We start from the raw sequence: 17863 nt of genomic DNA, 5'->3' as shown, positions 1-17863 counted from the left end.
TGTGGTGCACTCTACCTCCAGCTGCATGGCTTCTCCCAACCTCCCTGACCTGTACAAGGTGCCCATTTCACAGCTCAGGATCCCACGGGGTGCTCTTTCTCATGAACAGGGCTATGGCTGATCCCAGTAGCATTGTCCCATGGTCAGTGAAGGTTTCACTCAAGCTTTGGGACTGAGGCTGCCACAGGACCTAGGACAGACGACACGCAGAAGAGGCAGCCTTTCAGACAAGGTCATCCCGGAGACTGATAGAGGAGGAAATGTCCAGGGAGAATCCCCACGGTGAAAGGGACTTTCAACAACAGGAAAGGGCTGGGTGTCTGGAAGACAGCAGCCTCTGTGGGACTCTGGTTTTGCTTCATATCTTCATAAGCCCTAATATTGGCACAGCTGACAGGGAGGTGATGGAATGACCAGGGATCATTTAAAGCAGGCCCTAGGTACAGACACGTGTCAAAGTGGCTCGTGGAGAGCAGAGACCTCCCTGCACAGCAGGGAGAGGAAGGGACACAGCAGGCAGCTAGAGCTGGAGGCCATCACAGCACCCCATCTCACTGTGCCAGTGTGGCCCATGACATATCCTGCTGAGTGACAGCATCCCTCCAAGGAGCATCCCTCTGGCAGGCTCTTCCCATAACTAAATCCTCTTCAGGGAAGCGGCTGATGGCCCACAGTGCCATGACAAAATCAGAGCACAAGTTTGTCAGTGCACAGGACAGAGGGAGAGGAACCTTGGTGAGGTGACGTCAACACCCCGAAGAAAGTCATCCAGCAAGAAGATGTGCACAAAGCTAATCTGACGCAGATGTAGCTGCCAGCACTTATGATCTACACCATACCCAAATTAACGGGTGGAGAAGAGGCTTCACACAGCCCTAAATAACCCACCCCAAGGTCATTACATTAGGGCCATGGCAGGGACTGGTGCGTACCAGAGCTGTGCCTGGTGTTTTCATCTCATTCAATCCCTCACACAGGAGGAAGGGCTGAGGGCTGAAGGGGGAGGCAAGTCCCCCCCAGCTGCCCTGCTGGGGAGCTCAGTTTGGAGGGAAGCTGGGAGAAGTGGCTGGAGGCAACCTGGTCTCTACAGAATGAAAAAAAAAAAAAACAAAGCTCAAGGTCTGGTGTGAGGCAGGACATAGGCTGAAGAAGACCAAGTGCATCAGGCAAAGTCAGAGGGAAGAAAAAACTTTTTCTAAGCTTGACAGGGCCACCCAAAGCAGTGCAGCAGCTCTGCAGTGTGAACTGTGTAGTGGAGGTTTCTTGCACTTCTTGCACCGGGCAAGTGCATGAAAGAGCTCACCACGACAGACCCAAGCCAGCGTATAGGCCAGAACCCCATAGAAGCTGTCATTTCCCACAAAAGCCCTGGCAGAGGCAAGCAAGCTCTCCTTCGTCATACAGCCAGCTCTCATCCAGAGACCACGCGCTACCACAAGTACCAGTCCTTGCATTAATACGGGAACTCGTCCACCTCTATCCTGGCCCAATGAGTACGGTGGGCATTTGGGGAAGGGGCTTGAGCTATGGATTTCAATGCCATCTGGCTCTGACAATGAGATTTCTCACCAGAACAAAACCCCTTTTTGGATAAAGCTGCCCAAGGATGATGGGCTGCCACAACCCCTACTCTGTCTGACATCATTATTTTTCTTTTTTGGAACTGATATCCTGTGTTACCTTCCAGAGGTAACCAGTTTAGGTGGAGATTGCCACATAGCTGTTAACAGCATCACACAGGGACTCCAACCTTGGGTAGCACCGTGAGCAAGCAGGACAATTTCCAGATAGCACATGGGAGATGCCTTAATTGGAAAGGTGAGGTGAAGAACAACATGAGGAAGGTTAAGGAAAAGATAAAAAGCTTCAGAAGCAGGATTGTGCACCCAGACCCTACCAGGACTGGCCAGATCTCCCCTTCCACCCCCAAAGGCAAGTACAGTCATTCCTAAAATCAGGGCATGTTACAGCACCAAGTGCCCAAATGCACTACAGCTACTCAAAAAAAACAGTCAGCTCAGGAGAACAGGACAAACTCAGGCTGGGAAGCTCTGGGCAAGTGGAAAGGGTTCTGGTTCAAGACGCCAAACATGAGGCACAGGTTTTATTGCAATTTGTGCTGTATTAATGAATGGTTCAGGACAGCCTGCAGCAGCATGATGATACCTCTCTCTCTGATATGTTGTCTCCACAACATGTGACCAGGAGAAAGCCCTGTGCCACCATCCAAAAAGTTGCGAGGCAATCTTGTGGGCACTCAGATATCTGAGTCACCTACAAATCACCCCCAGAATAATTACGAGTTGTCATTGTCACAGGACAGCTGCCAGAGCAGCCAGGCTGGCTCCTGAAAGCAGGTGCTGAGAACTGGACAAGAAGCAGGGTGGTAGTGCCATCACTGGAGATGGCATCAGGCAGGCTGGCCAAGTATCTCAAAGCGGTGGATACGGCTTTGACAAGGATGGACAGATTGGAAATGAAGCTGCACGGGTGGATGGAGATGCATGGTTGGATGTGTGAAGCAGAGGGCTGAAGACTGTCAGAAATACTGGTGAAGTGGGAGCAGGACCAGATGGCGAGGGAGCTTCTCACAAATGGGTTTTATCCTGCTCACTCCCTCCTGGAGCAAACTGTAAGGAAGAACTGCCTTAGGATGTGGCAGAAACAACCAGGAATGGAGGCAGAGCAACAGGCAGCAGCAGACATGAGCGCCACGGTAGCACCATCCCAGGACAGGCGTTGCTCTACCTGCTCCTCTTGCCTTCTTCTCAGTCGCACTTGCCCCCAGCAGCCAGATGGCCTTGCGGTATCTCCACACATCCCTGTTGCTCACTCCAGGCCAAGAGCCTTCACCTCAAGCAAAATCCTCAAGGGCTGCCTTGGGGGCCCAAATCAGCTCTCTGCACCCTTTCATACAACCTCAGGATGCTCCCAACCCTACACAAATGCAAACCAGCTGCACAGAGCTCCAGCTATGGCCTCAGGCACTGCATGTGAGCAAGGCCTTCCTACTCCTCCTCGCCCAAAGTTTGATGCTGAAAGGGTGTTCAGAGCCCACCAGGCTGGCTGCAGCCTAGACAGGAGGCAGCAAGCGGGCAAGAGTGAATGCACAATGCCAGGGCACTCTGCAGGGCTAAGCATCACCTCTTCACATCCACACTGGGACAGCGATGGGCTCCCCCAGGGAGAGCACTGCGCATTCCTCAGCCTGCCACCTCCACACCAGCCTTTTCCTTTTTCTTCCAGCACAGGGCGCAGCATGAGGGAAACAGATGACAAGGGGAAGGGAACCAAAAGAGAGCTGGGGACAGGTAGAAAATATAGCATCAGGGATGGGGCCACTGGTCACAGCTGCAGCTGGGTGGCACATTCGCAGCAGAGCCGCTGAGCCATTCTGCCCCACCTGACCCCAGCTTGCTACCACCACTGTACACACATGAAACATCACGACAGCAACAGTTTTTGCAGCATATTTAATTCCTTTTGGAACACTGCTCCCTCTGGGGGTGTCCCACCCCGAGCCCCCATGCAAGGGTGGTCTGCATTTCATGAAGGCTTTGATTTGCCGGTGTGCTCTGCCTTCAACACCTCCTGACTTCTTTCGTTCTGAACATTTCATTGTGCTTAAATCATCTCTTTATGCAAGGCAGGATTTGTATTCAATTACCATCTATGGCTTCCACATCTCTGTATCTGTTTCTTCATTTCCGTCTTCTCTGAATTTTTCTTTTTTGTGCATTTCACAACAAACAGAAGTTTCTGCATATCAGTGATTTTTTTTTCACTCTGCATTTCAATGCAAATTTTGGGTTCTGCAGCTCATGCCTCGTTTCCATTTCAGCAACCCATTACACACTCTTTTTGCAACTCATCACAAAACTCTGTGTCTGCATCACATTATGCCCCCATCTCATTATGTTTCAGTTTTGAATCTCATTATATTACTTCTTTTGCATTACGCATATTTCAGCGTTTACAGCTGAATAACAAGCACAGAACTCACACAGCTAGGCAGGCAGATACAGTCCGGTCCCTGTTTTTGAGCTGCCCTCGTATAATGAGCACATCTCATCCTCATTTAGTACATTTAAGTTCAAAAGCAAAAATACCAGGGGGAGAGCCTCACAGCTAGCCTCAGATGGAAGCTTTGGCTGGAGCAACTCACCTCTTCTCCCTGCATGCTCAGCAGCCTCTGTCCGGCTCAGCTGGTTGCACATCCTCTGCAGCCCAGAAAACCCAAACACAGAACCGAGCAACTAGTTCGGGCTCTCCGTGACACCAGCATCTGCACTTGGAGCTATGCCACATCCTAACAGGCACCTTACAGATATTGGGCTCCCCCAGGGCACGGGGGTTTATCTCAGTGATGTTGGTCAAACCTCCACAATGGACTCCAGTGAACAGGGGGAAACAACTTCTACCCGTCAGGGCCAGGTCTGGGAAGCCCATCAGCAAACTCAGTCCTGCATCCTCTTTGCAAAGCCTGAGAAAAAGTTGCCTTTGAAGAGCAGCCTTTGCCCTGGCAAGGCTGCCGGCCACAGTTTAGTGCCTGTACAAGAAAACTCCGCATAGTGAGAGGGGCTAGAACTGCTATAGATTTATCTCAGGTTGTTGTCTCTGCAATGAAAATATACCGTGAGAGATACGGGACCAACCTCGGCATGTTTAAATCACCGTGATTAGTTTCCCTCTTCCAGACTGAACAGCTCTGGTAACAGATGAGTGGATTGTGACCTGAAATGTAAGAGTAAAGGGAATTACTGAGCATTTTAAGGAGATTCGTTATTCCTGAACATTAGTAGGTCTCAACTTGGAATTTATTTTTTTTTCCTTTTGTAAATAATCTCTTTCCTGTGGAGTAAACGCCACTCTGTCAGAAAGCAACACTCTTATTACTGATGATGCTGGAGACAGACACACACCAAGGCCTCATGCACACCAGGAGGGCTGTGCCTGTTAGCCACACCGAAGAGCAACGCTCTTACTCTGAATGCAGCCAGACCAGTAACACCAAGCTTACTGCAGCTCCCCTGCCCCTCACCCCAAGCACCTATATAAGTCAAGGCAGAGTTCTGCAAAAGCATCTGCATCTCCACCTAGCTCTCCTGGAAGCCCAGCTACAACCTGGCACTCGCATGTCCTCACACCCTTGCCCAAGGAGTGACACTGGTAAAAGTCCAGTGCATAAGCCTGCGTGTGGTCAGCAAAATCCTAATCAGCAAAGTTGGCCTGACCTGCAGAATTTGGCACATTTTAGATAAGCCAGGAAAACACTAACACACTGCATTATTGCCCAAAAGTTCAGGGAGTCCCTCAGTGCCATTTAGACTTAAAGTCAGTTTGTTCCTCAGTCAGTAAGCAATTTGAACTCAGCACACAGAAGTTGAATGCAGCACTGGGATGTGCACTGGGTTTCCCTGGTTTGCACATGATGACGGTTATGGGATCAGCTTCCTAGAGACACAGCTACAAGCTCACACCCATCATTTCCCTCCAGTGAGATTCTGCTGAGCATTAACTAACCCAAGTTCAACTGAAAGTTTTCCCCTTCCCTCCTCTCCCCAGCCTCTGTGGTTGTGGCGCTTCTCTTTGGTGAGCGTTTTCATGCAAAGCCCATGCTGTGAAGGACCCACACAGCCAAGTCCCGGCTCCACTGGGCAACATCGGTCAGGGACTTGCTGAAAAAGTCCTCCCTTGACGAGCTGCCCTGCGTTCACCTTCCCAGGCCATTTGCTGTCTCAAGGATAGGTTTCCACTCTCGGGTGTCATCTCAGGATTTTCCAGCTGAGCATCTTCCTGTTCCCTATTTCATCCCCTCACCTGCTGAAAGAAATAAAAATCCAGACATTACTTGAACAAGCAAAGGACCTCAGACACGCAAATGCAAGATGTGACTACCCAAAGGAACACACAGCTGTTTTTGGGGTAGACCTGTTGTGCTGCAGACACTTCAAAAGCAGTGGTAATGTTTGTGTGCCTTCTTTTGAAAGGGATATTCTGGACTGTCCAAAGTTAGCTGTGCAACCATCAATACCAAGGCCAAAAAGCCACAACGAGCCCAGCTACTCATGCAACTGGAGGTAAAAAAAAAATCCTCTAAAAGCATACGAAATGTGGTGCTCTGAGACCTCTCTGTCCTGTGGCGTTTCCCTGGGAGTCTCCCATGCTTGCTCACCAGAGGAGGTAGCTGGAAAGGGCTCACTGCTGGCTGTTCCTCAGGCTCGGCCAAGGGGACAATGCCAGGTTTAGAGATTTCACAGGCTGTTCGGGGAAAAAACACTTATGAAGCCTTTTGCAGAGCTGAAAGGACAAAGTTGGCACAAGGAAAAGGAGGAGAAAGCAGTGGTTTGTGCAGGTTCCCAGATCACTGCAGTGGAGCTCTGGAGCTGCTTTCCCACAGGGAAAGTGGGAGCTCAAGCAGCTTAGAAATGCTGTGCTTGCATCCACCTCCAGCAGCACCAAATGGTATCTGTACAGGTCACATGCACCTTTCCAGCTTTACTCCTGGAGCAAACATTTTTTCCACATAGGCCAGGAAATACAAAAACCATCAAAATCAAAGAAATGCATGAGATGAGCTTTACTCTCACTCTCCCTCAGCATCCAAGTCACTTCTGTAAATGACTATGTGAAAAAGTCTTTACCCAGGGAGATCAAGGCCTGATAATTTTCCCTGGTCACATCCTTGTACAGCTCCTTCTGCCATTCTTTCAACTCGTTCCACTCGTCCTCCAAGAAGCTGATGGCAACATCCTCAAACGTTACAATGGCCTGGAACAAAAATGAAAAAGTCTGAGGATGCTAAACAGGAACAGCCAGGCTCTTTGTCCAGCTCTAGATCAAGGTTTGCCTCTGCAAGCCTTGGAAACAAGGCAGACATTGGCACTGGGAGCTATAAATGTCGTACAAACAGAATGACCCAGTTTCAGGGCTGCCTGGAAAGTGTTTTGTTATACACCAGCTTCCATACTAAGCTTTTCTTCCTTGTCACTGACAGAGAACCAAAGCAAGCATCTTCTCCCTGCTATCCTCTGGATGGCTCCAGAGCAAAGCAATACAATTTGCTAGAGCACATAAAGCGGCAGAGATGATGCTGCCAGCCACACACAGGCTAGCATTAGCCTTGCTCCCTGCCAGAGCGGCAGCTGCAGATGCTGGTGCTGAGCAGGTTCCCACCTACACCCCACCACAGGGGGCTAATCAAACCTGGTCAAAATTGGAAAAAAAAAAAAAAAAAGGAAAAATGTCTCAAAACATAAAAGTGCTAAGGTTTGGCCTCTTCCATCCACTGCCTCATGCTCTTTATTATTCTACAGGTTTCTTCCAGGCATGTGTCAAATTACCTCCAGAGTCCAACACTTCTTATGGGACTTGAAGCTCTAGTAAGTCTTCAGTTAAAAATCTATCACAAGAAGATAATTCCATGTTCAGTTCCCATTGAGAAGGAGATTTCCCACTCAGAATCAAATACAATGGACAGAAAATAGATCATGTAATTTGAAACTTTTTTCCATGATATAATTGCAAGTTAGCACTGTTCCTGGCAGCCTCAAACCAAATCAAAATATTTCACTAGGAGTCAAATCGCTCTGGGAAACTCCTAGGTCATTTGAGCTGAACCATGGAGATCTGCATGTTAAAACTAAACAAAACATCAAAATTTAACAAAATTTGCATTTAATACTGATTTAGAAGGTTCTGCCTTGTTCTGCAGGGACATGGTGAATTCAAGCACAACCCATGTGCCAGCCCAAGAGGCTCCTTGCCAAAGACCTACCTGAGCAGCCATTCTCCCCAAAGGATTGCTGATGGGGCAGAAAGCTGGAGCATTAGTCCTGCACCTGTAGCCAAAGAGGCGTCGAAGTCCTTGCTGCAGCTGTGGCAGATTTCACATCCAAACACTGTCAACTTAAAGTAACACTGCTTTAACCACAAGCAAAGCCAGTCTTGCTTTTAGCAGCACACCAAAATCTCTGCACCAAACATTATTTGCAGCTCAGTTCAGTGCATGCTCTATCACTGACATGTTCCTACTCCTTTTCCATCCCATCCCTGGTGCAAGCCCTGGTGCCCTCAGCTTTGCCAGCTCCTCATTTATTCCTTTGTTGCATCTCTGTGCTGCTCCCCCAGCCCATACAAGGACTGCTGGAAAAGATAACATGCTCCATGAACATGATCCACCTTCTTAAATTTCCTGGGACTCTGCATGGAAGCTTGGCCTCTGGGAGCTCTGCCTGCAAGACTTCCTCCCAGCCTTGCACCCAAACCCAAACTCTGCTGTGGGGGAACTCAGCAGGCTGGTCCGGGCCCCATCCTCCTGGCTCAGCTCTGACATGCCTGCATCTCCTGCAGCACAAGGAATCCCCCCATAGACACACAGACCAGGGCTCTGCACCCAGGACCCTGCACCCTGCACCTGGCTCAGCACCCAGAATGCTGAACCAGGGTCCTGCACCCAAACCCTGCAGATAGCAGCCAGGGCCTTGCAGCCAGACCCTCACATACCAGCATGCAGGGCCCTGCACCAGAACCCTGCACCCCAGCACCATGCACCCCAGCACCACATACACCACCACCTGGCACCCTGCACACCAGCACAAGGGCCCTGCAGCCAGACCCTACACCCCAGCACCCGGGACCCTGCTCCCAGCAACCTGCACCCACCTCCCAGCACCCTGCACCCAGCACTGTGCACCTACCTCCCAGCACCCTGCACTCACCATTGTGCACCCACCTCCCGGCACCCTGCACCCAGCACCAGGGCCGCGCCGCCGGTGCCTCTGCGGGAGGAGGATTTCCGCGGCCGCCCCCGCGCTCCCACCGCCCGGCGCGAGCGGGCGCAGCGCGGCGGCCCCGCGCCCGCCCGGCCCCGGCGGCACCCTGGGGCCGTGGGCTGCCGGGCAGGATTGTCCTCTGCCTGCTGGGCACATTTGTCGGCATGATATTTTCCAGCATAATGATGTTTTTCAGCGCTTTCCAGCGTCGTGTTTGATCGTATCAGCTTTCAGACACACGCACGGCCGCGTGATCCTTCCTTGCCCCCTTCCTCTCCTAACTCCGTGCTTGGCTCGGGGAAGAAAGCGTCCTGCTGCCACCACCTCACCCCAGAATGAAGAGCCCAAAAGCAGAAAGGAGTTTTATCACTGTAGACTTAAAGAAAAGGAACTGTCTGGGTTGGTTTGCCCCCAACAGCACCTGGCAAACCAGTGTAGACAAGGACATTATTAGTGGTGAGCCCCGGCAACAGCTCAGGAGGAAAGAAAAAGCACAAGAGGACATGTCTGAGGAGCTTTTCTTTCAGTCTGAGCTAATAACCACCTCCAGAGTCAGTGGGAAGAAAGAGACCCCTCTACAGGACATTTTATACTTTGAGATGTCTCCAAGAGATCTACTGATGGACAAATTATCCTCCACACATGCAGCTGCTGGAGGTGTTGGGAGACAAAGACTCCCCCACCAGAGAAAATGGCATTGAAACATTCTCTGTGTCATGCAGCCCGAGGAAAATACTGCATCAGTGGAGTGCTCTTCCCCAAATCTAATGATCAGGCAAGTCCCCACTAAACCATGGCCCACCTGATTTTTCAGAATTATCCTTGAAAATTTTGGTTTGCATGGAAGGTTCCATGCAGGCAGAGCTGAAAAAAATATACTTTACGCATGCTACAAAGAACGTCACAAAAGAAGCAGCAGGCTGCACCATACACCAAACCTGCAGCGGACACTGTGTGCACATCCAGGTCCTTTATTACTAACAAACATGAACCATTCTACTTCTCTGGGAGCTTTATCTCTTTTATCTATTCAGAAATCTGAAAAAGTGGTAAGTTTTTAATCTAAAAGAAACTATTTGAGTCCTCGGGAGTAACTCACAACATCCTGCAGTTGTGCTAGTAGATCAGAAGCAAAACAGGTCAAACAGATAGCCAACACACAAATTATTGCGTGGTAGGTGCCTGATTTTAACCATTTGCAACAACACCAACTTGGCAATAGCCCTGTAGATGCTGTCTCTGAACTCTCCTGGAAGACAATTCTTCTTCAACTAGGACCAAGTTGCACTTGTCTTTTCCTTTCCATGGAGTTAGCGAGTAAGAGAGAATGGCAGGGCTGGACACAGACCTCCAGGGGTAATAGCTGTAGACATGAAAACTGTATTAAAAATTGCACAAAGGAAAACAGGCTTTGCTCTTCACAGCGATTTAGACACTTCAGGGGAAAACTATGCAAATACAAACACATGCAGTGCACTCAGTTTCAAGAAGTACAGGCTCCTGCTAGATTAAACTAGTAAGTCCTTTTTGTCCTGCAGCATAGGTTTCCTGAAAATTAGAGACTATTCCTGGACCCAGCAATGGAAAAGCAACGGGCTGGGAACTCTGCCCACCACCTTGCATCCTTCATGCCGCAGCAGCCATAAACTCTGGCTTTCTCAGGGTGGCACAAGTGCTTGGAGGGCCCCCAGCTCACACCTTCTACCTTGCTTCTGCGGGCTGTGGCACACACACCCACACATGCAGCCCCAGAGACAAAGTGCCCGTAGTTCAACTCTTGAGTGAGCTTGCACATGCCCTTTTTTTAGCCCACTGACCAGTGGTGAGGTTGGAACTCTTTCTTCCTATATTTTCTTATGATCCAGCTGAGCAAAAAGTGGCTCTTACTCACCAGCTTCCATGAGGTTTAGCCCAGCCTCCAGCTCCGCTGTGCAGGACTGATGGAAGCTACTATATAATACGCTCCATGTATTTTTGCTGAGAATGCATAACCAATGCTGCCAGAAAGCAGCAATGAGAAAAATGAGCCCAACACAAAAAGATAATTGTTTCAGAAATTCAGAAAAGCACCAGCTCCTTCCTCAGCACTCTACTTCTATTGGGGCATTTCTCCAGGGTTCAGACATTCTCACTCCCCAGGGGAGACACCCTTAGAAATGCCTCTTCCTCCAGTGTCCTTACACACCTCAAAACACAGCATTTCCTTATTTTTCATCATCTCCCAGTTTACCCTCCCCAAGCCATTCCTCCCTGGAGAATGCTTTGCCCTGTTCCCAGATGCATTTCTCCTCTGGTGTTTGCACTTTGAGGTTTTTTTTTCTTGGTCTTATTGATCATTTTGGAGCATCCTCCACAGCCCATCTCTCCTCTATCCTCTGTCCTAAGGTCAGTGCCTCAGTCTGGTTTCACTTCACGTTGTTACACCCTCTTTCCTATGCCCATGGTTTTCTTTTGTTTTCTTTTAAATCTTCCCATCACTGGATTATTTCAATATTTCTGTCTTGTTAGGACAAGACAGGTCTCAACAACAGAGCACTCAAAAAATGCTTTGGGCATGCACTATAGTTTCTGCATCTTTTTTCTCATTCTGTGCATATCACTTTGTGAGCAGCGCTGATACACTGAGCAAATACTTCCTCTGGTCTATAAAAATAAATTAATACAAAAAGGGGTGGGAGGGCAAAGAGGGTTCACCTCTAGCCCAGCCAGCAACCTGAGCCAACCCACAGGCTGAGAGCAGAAGAGACAGCTCGAGGGAGAGAAGAGATCCTTGTCCCCATCTGCTGCCTGTGCGACGTTTTCTATTGCTCTGCATCCGCCTCTGAACACCAGCTGGATTGCAACAGCCACACTGAGGAACATTATCATAAGAGCTTAGAAACAAGATGGAGTTAAAGCCATAGATGGAACAGCATCCTATAATTTACATTCTTCATCAGCCACAAAAGTGCATAAAGGGAAACTAGTGAATGCAAAATGCTTTCCTCGGTTCTATTCCTGGAATAGATTTTCTTGTGCGTAAGGCACAGCAGCAACTTGGATTGGACATAGAATAGTTGGGAAATAAAAGTGTGACCAAAGGAAGCTTGAATCTCCATCATCCAGAGCCATTTCTTCACAACAACAGGTCCTCCAATGAGAAGAAAAGAAGGATATCTGAGATGTGAATCTCCCCTGAACCTCCTGCGAATTCACATCCTCTTCCAAACAAGCCAACACTTTTTTCCATGCAAACTCAAAGCCTCACAGTCATCCTTCACTGCATCTTTGCACAGCTCCTTCTGCCATCCCCTTCCTCAGAGAAGCGGCCAATGATGAACATACTGCCGTGTTTAAAGAACCAACAATTTCTCCTCTGAAAAGTCCATCGCAAAAGCAAAGTTAATCATGGTTCCTTTTCCACTTAAAATGCCTCTGGCCTCCTTCAGAATCACAACCGTCATGCATATAGCAAAGAGGGAACAAGTGAGACTCAAACAGGGAATCCCATCGCTCAGATTTCCATGATGAAAACACTGCCGTGATAATTCGGAGAGGTTTGGGAGACATTTCTGCAGCAGTCTTTTTGCTAAAGAATGAGTTGTCTGTCACCAAATTATTCATATGCTTTGACCAGTAAGCTCAGAGTATCATATGCTAGGACATTCATGGTGCCCTGCAAGTATTTGGTTTTTAATTAAAAGCTCTTGAGGTAAAAAGTAGTGTGCACCACAGTGCTCTTTGTAAAACTTAAAATTAAAAAAGTATGAAATAGCTTCAGCAAGGGAATGGTTCTGTGCTTTAAGCAATATTGGAAACCTCTCCAATCCAATATTCCAGAAAAAACATAATGAAAAATAATTTTATTTTAATTGGAAAGAAAGCATTCAGATATTTCAATTTTCAGTCCTTCTTTTCCCATAAAAGGAGGCATAGTAATAAAGTACTGTAACAAATTCTCATTTTTGCCACCGCACAGGGAGAAACTCTCCTTGGAATTTCTCTTGCAAAGTAAAAACAGTATTTTCTCCAATGAAATGTGTAAAGACTGAGAAATAGGCTTCTCCTTTTCAAAATTAAATGAAAGGTTCTAAACAGAAAGATTTCCCCAGCATTCCTTTCATTAAACAACTTGGGTTTTTTTGCAACAAAACCCATACAGGTCCACGCAAATCTTGCAGCAGTATTCCCAGTTACCAAGGGAATACCTGTTATAGCTCAGTATTTCAATTTTGACAGCTCGTGCAGGAGGTAATTGAAGACTTTTCAGTGCAGTGTAAGACAGGTCAGACTATGAAATCCCCAGGGAAGGTTCCTCCTCCCAGACACTACGCCCACTGGAATTGGCCCGAGCATGATGCAGTTTGCAGAGACAGGAGCCATGCTGGACCCCAACATCCCATGGCAAAGCTGGCAGAGAGAGGAGAGGAAGCGGCTGCTCTCCCAGGTGCTGTAAAGAGGTTGTTGGCCTGGCTGAGGTGCCAGAGCAACATCCAGAAGTGCACCTAAGATCATGTATGGGGGAATGAGTGCTCCAATAAAACACTATCTCGAAGGCAAGTCCTCCAGCAGGGATAGATGCATCAACAGCACCATGGAAAGAGTGAGCAAGAGCTGCATTTATAAGAAACTGGACTGGCTTCTGCAAGGAGGGTTCTATCAGCCCCTTCCCAGCATCTCCATGCTTTATCCTGATCCTTTTTCTGCATTCCTGCCTAATCCCTGGCACTTGCTCAAACACTTCATTCATCCAGCTTATTAACAAAGGTAAAAACTGGGCTTGCCAGGTCCCTTTGATACTCTCATCCAGCAGAATTTGCTCACAGTGTGTACAGATAACCACTGGAGCCCTCACTGCAAGGAGGGTGCAGCTAGGAGAAGAAAGAGGAAAGGAACAGCAGGACCTCTTTTTTTCGGTGATAGCCATCCTTTAAGTCATCTCGAGTATTCCTATATAATTGCATCCTGACCTTGAGCTGGGCCGAGCCATCTCTCTAAGCCAGCAAGAAAGACAGGATAGTTTTCTGCCAAGTTAGAGACCTCAGCAAAGGGTCCAGTCAGTGCTAGGAGTCATCCCAGCAGCAGAAAGCTGTTGGATCAGCTCAGCTGTCTTGTGTAACTTCACCTTCAGAAGGTAAAATCCTGACCTACCAAAGAAGTCAGTGGCAAACACTTACTTTTCTGCAGCCAGTATTTCAGTGGCTCCATGGAGAGTCTGACTGTTCATGGCCTGCCACATGTTGAAATAGAGGAAATTCCATTTAGACGTAAGAAAAATCTTCACAGTGATCAAACGCTGGAACAGGTTGCCCAGAGAGTTTGTGGAGTCTCCACACTTGGAGTTATTCAAACCCCAACTGGACATAATCCTGAGGAACCTGTTCTAGCTGACCCTGCTTTAAGCAGGGGTTGGACTAGATGGTCTCCAAAGGTGTCTTCCAACCTCAGCAATTTTGTGATTCTGTGATTCAGGGAGTATGTTCTCAGGAGAATTTGTAGGGCTTTTCTCCTCTGTGCATTCTCTGCTGCAGAACAACATGAGTCCTACTAACAAAGCTTTTCCCCCCGCTTGTCACATCATTGAGGATGGACTCTCTGATGCCAATGGAGGTTTGAGTGCTAGTGAAGCTCTGTTAATCACCCAAGCACTTGCAGGTTTTTCCTCCTGTGTGAGCCCTGCCATCATGCATGGTCAGGATGGATTTCTCCAAGAAGCATTTGACACAGGTGGGGCACTGACATGGCCCTGCTCACGGGTGGGGTCTCATTCTGGAGGAGATGAGAGCACTAGTAGAAGCTCTTCCCACTCTCAAAACTCTTGAAGGGCTTTTTGTTTGTGTGGATACTCTGGCACTTAATAAGGTCAGAGCACTTGTTGAAGCTCTTCCCACATTCAGATCAGTGGAAGGATTTTTTTTTTCATTACATGCATCATTTAGTGTTTGAGGGGCTTGGAGACCAGACTGAAGTATTCCTCTTTATGTATTTTGAAGGACATCCTATTGCCCTGAACACAGACAAGCCTGATTATTTGCACAGCTTCATTCTCCAGCCAGTTTTTATCCCATGTCTCTCTCAAAATGTCTTCTCAGACCATGGTCCTAGCTTGTCTCAGACTTATACTTCCACCACCTGAGCAATTCTGCCCACATCCCAGGCCTAGCCTGCCCAAGATGAATATCTCTTACTACACTGATCCGGAGAGGGAGCTGCATCCTCCTCATTCAAGGAGATTTAACCAACTACGTGATATTGGGTTAGCCATGAATTCAGCATTCAGGTTTCCTCCTATTGGTGCAGTGGGAATGGCCTTGCACAGTGGATGGACACCTGGCACATCCCAAATGAGTTTGTTCCTTCACAGGGCCATGGACCTGCCATCGGTGATCCCCACTGACAGCCAGTTGCACCCCACCATCTGGCTCTGCCTGGATGTCCCTTCCCCAGTACTGCTCCCCAGTCTCACAGCACATCCCCAGCCCACATCTCCCTCTCTCTCTCCTTCCCTCTGCATCCCTCCACCCAGCCCCAGCCTCCCTACTCCACCATCACCCTACAGACAACCTGCCCACTTGGTCCTGGCTCCTAGCCGCAGTGCTCCTCATGCCTCCCTGTGGCTGCTCCGTACTCTGGAGCTGCTGGCAATGTGCAGCAAGCTCTCAGGCCACCCCGCCATCCCCAGGCAGGTCTCTATTTCAGGGTGAGCCAAGCTGAACATTTGGACTGTGGCCTCACTCACTCACACATGGGTCTCCCAGCACTGGGCCTCTCCTGGTCCCTCACCCCCTTGCTCTGGCTGACCCAGTGAGCAGGCAGGCCCAGGAAGTCAGCACCCAGCTTGCTGTCCTTGCAAGAGGCTCTAAATTCAGAGCCCAGAGAACTTGTTGCAGAGAGGCAGTGCTAAGGGGTTGAATTTATGGCCAGTTCTCAAAAGAGGCTGCTGGCTCTGAGCCTTGGGAAACAGCAGCAGCCATATTTGAAGAAGGACTTGTCCCCTCTCACAATCTAACTTCATGCCCACAGGTTGAGAATGCCAGCTGTAACTATTAGCATCATTCATTTGCTAGAGGTCTGGTCTAGGGGATTTCTGACTCCTTTGCAACTCTGTGCTGCAAACAAGAGGTACCATTTTCTTCTGTGCCCAAAGGATGTGGGAGATGAAACCCCATTTTCACAGGAGCCTGTAGCCTCCTCCAGACTCCCAGGACTCCAGCCAGGGCCGCAGCACAAAGCTCACCTTGCAGAGCTAAGGCCATGCCTCTAGCCCAGCAAGCCATCTGAGCCTGGGCCATCACCCCACATTCACTTGTACTGACCCACCTGAATGTTTGCTAAAGGCATTTTCAGATATAAGTGGCCACACTATGAGTGCTTTAATGGAACAGGATCCTGGGACACTCCCTAATGGGTCTGGCCTTGGACTTCAGAGCACTGAATTTGCTGTAAAAATAGGAGACGGATGCTTGTCCCACTCATTTGATACGTGTGTTCCCAGTTGCCCTACCCTCCGTGTTCTCTGTGCCCTTTCTGCAGGGTGCCCCAGCCAGCCTGACCCACTGTGGCCTTGCAGATATTGATGCAGGACCTGGCAGGCTACAGATGTTTCTGCAGAGCTCGCTGCTCCCAAGACTGTGTAAGCAGGCTGCCCCAGCTTTCCAGCGCTCCCTAGTAGCATTTGCAATGCATGCAGAGATGAAAGAACAGCACGGTTTCAACAAAAAACACAGTTTCTTCCTCTGTCACAGTCTCCAAATAGACAAGCAGGTGTATGGGACTAAAGCATTTATACTGCTAGGAGATATTGTAAAGAAGAAGTTTATTCTGGCAAATTTCTCACATGTTCTCCCTTCCCAAAATCACATTCCTGCAAGCTTTGCTCTAAGCACCCTGGCTCTGTTAGAGCACATCCAAATGGGATGATGCTGACAACACAGCACCCACTGTGCCCCTCAGCATACACACTTGTATCGAATGAAATAAAGTAGAAATAAAGGAAATAAGGTAGAAATAAAGGTTTGCTTCAGGCAGGATATTTTCCCCTCGAATGGCATGCTGGCAATGGCACCTTGTATTTAATACTAAAAGCAGAGAGTCTAACAACTAGCTGCTGTCAAAAAGAGAGGTTCAGCTACCCCTTCATCTCCCTGTCCTTAATCATGTGCTCTTCCTGCTCACTTTGGTCCAGGTCTGATGCTTGTTGGAACCACTGTGAGATGATTCATGGTTAACTCCATGGAAAACCAGCCAAGCAATACAGAGGGGATAATCTTCGTTGGAGCTAGTGAGAATGAGCAGAGGCAGAACTGCCCTGGGCAGCAGGGGGGATCCAGAGAAAGATTTCCCCTTACTTGTAATACTGAGCTCTTAAGAGCACCCAGCTACTCACAGGACCACACTCTGCATCACAGAAAGTGCAGCCCCGCTGGAGACACCCAAAACAAATCCCCCCAGAGCGAGGGAGCTGCAGTGAGACCCCTGAGCTCCAACATTCCTGATCACCATTGCTGGTGCTCTTCCAGGCATTCTCTGCAGGAAAAATCTCCTGAGCTCCCTTATCTTCTGCCAAGTGGCCCTACTTCATGCCAACCAGTTAGGTATCAACTAAAGTCATTCTTACACCTGAAATGCTGACCTGTTTGGAATTTGGAGACCAAAACTGACCTCCACAGTACAAGCTTGTCAGCCTTAACAGAGCTTAGTTTCCTGGGTTCAGGAATTTCTGACTGACTTGAAGCCAGACTCCTAATTCCAAGGCATTTTCAATGTGCTTGGCTCCAGTCTCCACCTTGACATGGGAAGCTGCAAGACTTCTTCCAGTACAAACTCTCCCATATACCAGATGTTCTTGCCTATATCCCTTCCCAGTCCAAAAGCATAAGCCCCAATGCCACTCTGCATCCCCCCTGTGACATGGGCCTCTCCACCTCCTCTCTTCCTCTCCCCCTCTACCAAGTACCTGACTGAATGTGAGGAAAGAGCAGCAAAAGTTTTGGTAGAGCTCCAGCATTCACCTCGCTGGACCCGGAGAGCAGCCCAGTGCAGACACCAAGCCTTAACCATCACTCCTGGCACATGCACTGCTTGTCCCCCAGCCACTGGCTCTGGCTGGA

At 48.8% G+C, this 17863-nt stretch overlaps 1 protein-coding gene across 2 annotated transcripts; it reads right to left on the bottom strand.

Annotated features, from left to right (window-relative positions):
* Positions 1-3497: 3497 nt before the first annotated feature.
* Positions 3498-17782, bottom strand: LOC112971303 (protein ZNF783-like). 2 transcript variants are annotated; one of them, XM_026076588.1, is made up of 5 exons: positions 17710-17782; positions 7778-7908; positions 6645-6771; positions 6176-6261; positions 3498-5823 (listed from the first exon to the last, which is right to left on the bottom strand). In XM_026076588.1, the coding sequence occupies exons 2-5, from the start codon at positions 7787-7789 to the stop codon at positions 5809-5811; spliced, it is 240 nt and encodes a 79-aa protein (XP_025932373.1). In that variant the 5' UTR covers positions 7790-7908; positions 17710-17782; the 3' UTR covers positions 3498-5808. The 2 variants fall into 2 exon arrangements, with proteins under 2 accessions (XP_025932373.1, XP_025932374.1); XM_026076589.1 differs by having other exon boundaries at positions 3498-5820.
* Between the last annotated feature and the right edge of the window lie 81 nt (positions 17783-17863).

The sequence above is a fragment of the Apteryx rowi genome, unplaced genomic scaffold, assembly GCF_003343035.1.
Source record: "Apteryx rowi isolate R43461 unplaced genomic scaffold, aptRow1 scaffold_434, whole genome shotgun sequence".
NCBI classification, from domain to species: Eukaryota; Metazoa; Chordata; class Aves; order Apterygiformes; family Apterygidae; genus Apteryx; species Apteryx rowi.
This window is presented reverse-complemented; position numbering and strand designations above follow the sequence as displayed.

What these genes read in the sequence shown, in the direction of transcription:
- LOC112971303 (XM_026076588.1), bottom strand. An exon ending in TCAGGCCTTGATCTCCCTGG is followed by an intron (nt 6,262 to 6,644) that starts GTAAAGACTTTT and finishes TTCCCCGAACAG; the next exon opens with CCTGTGAAATCTCTAAACCT.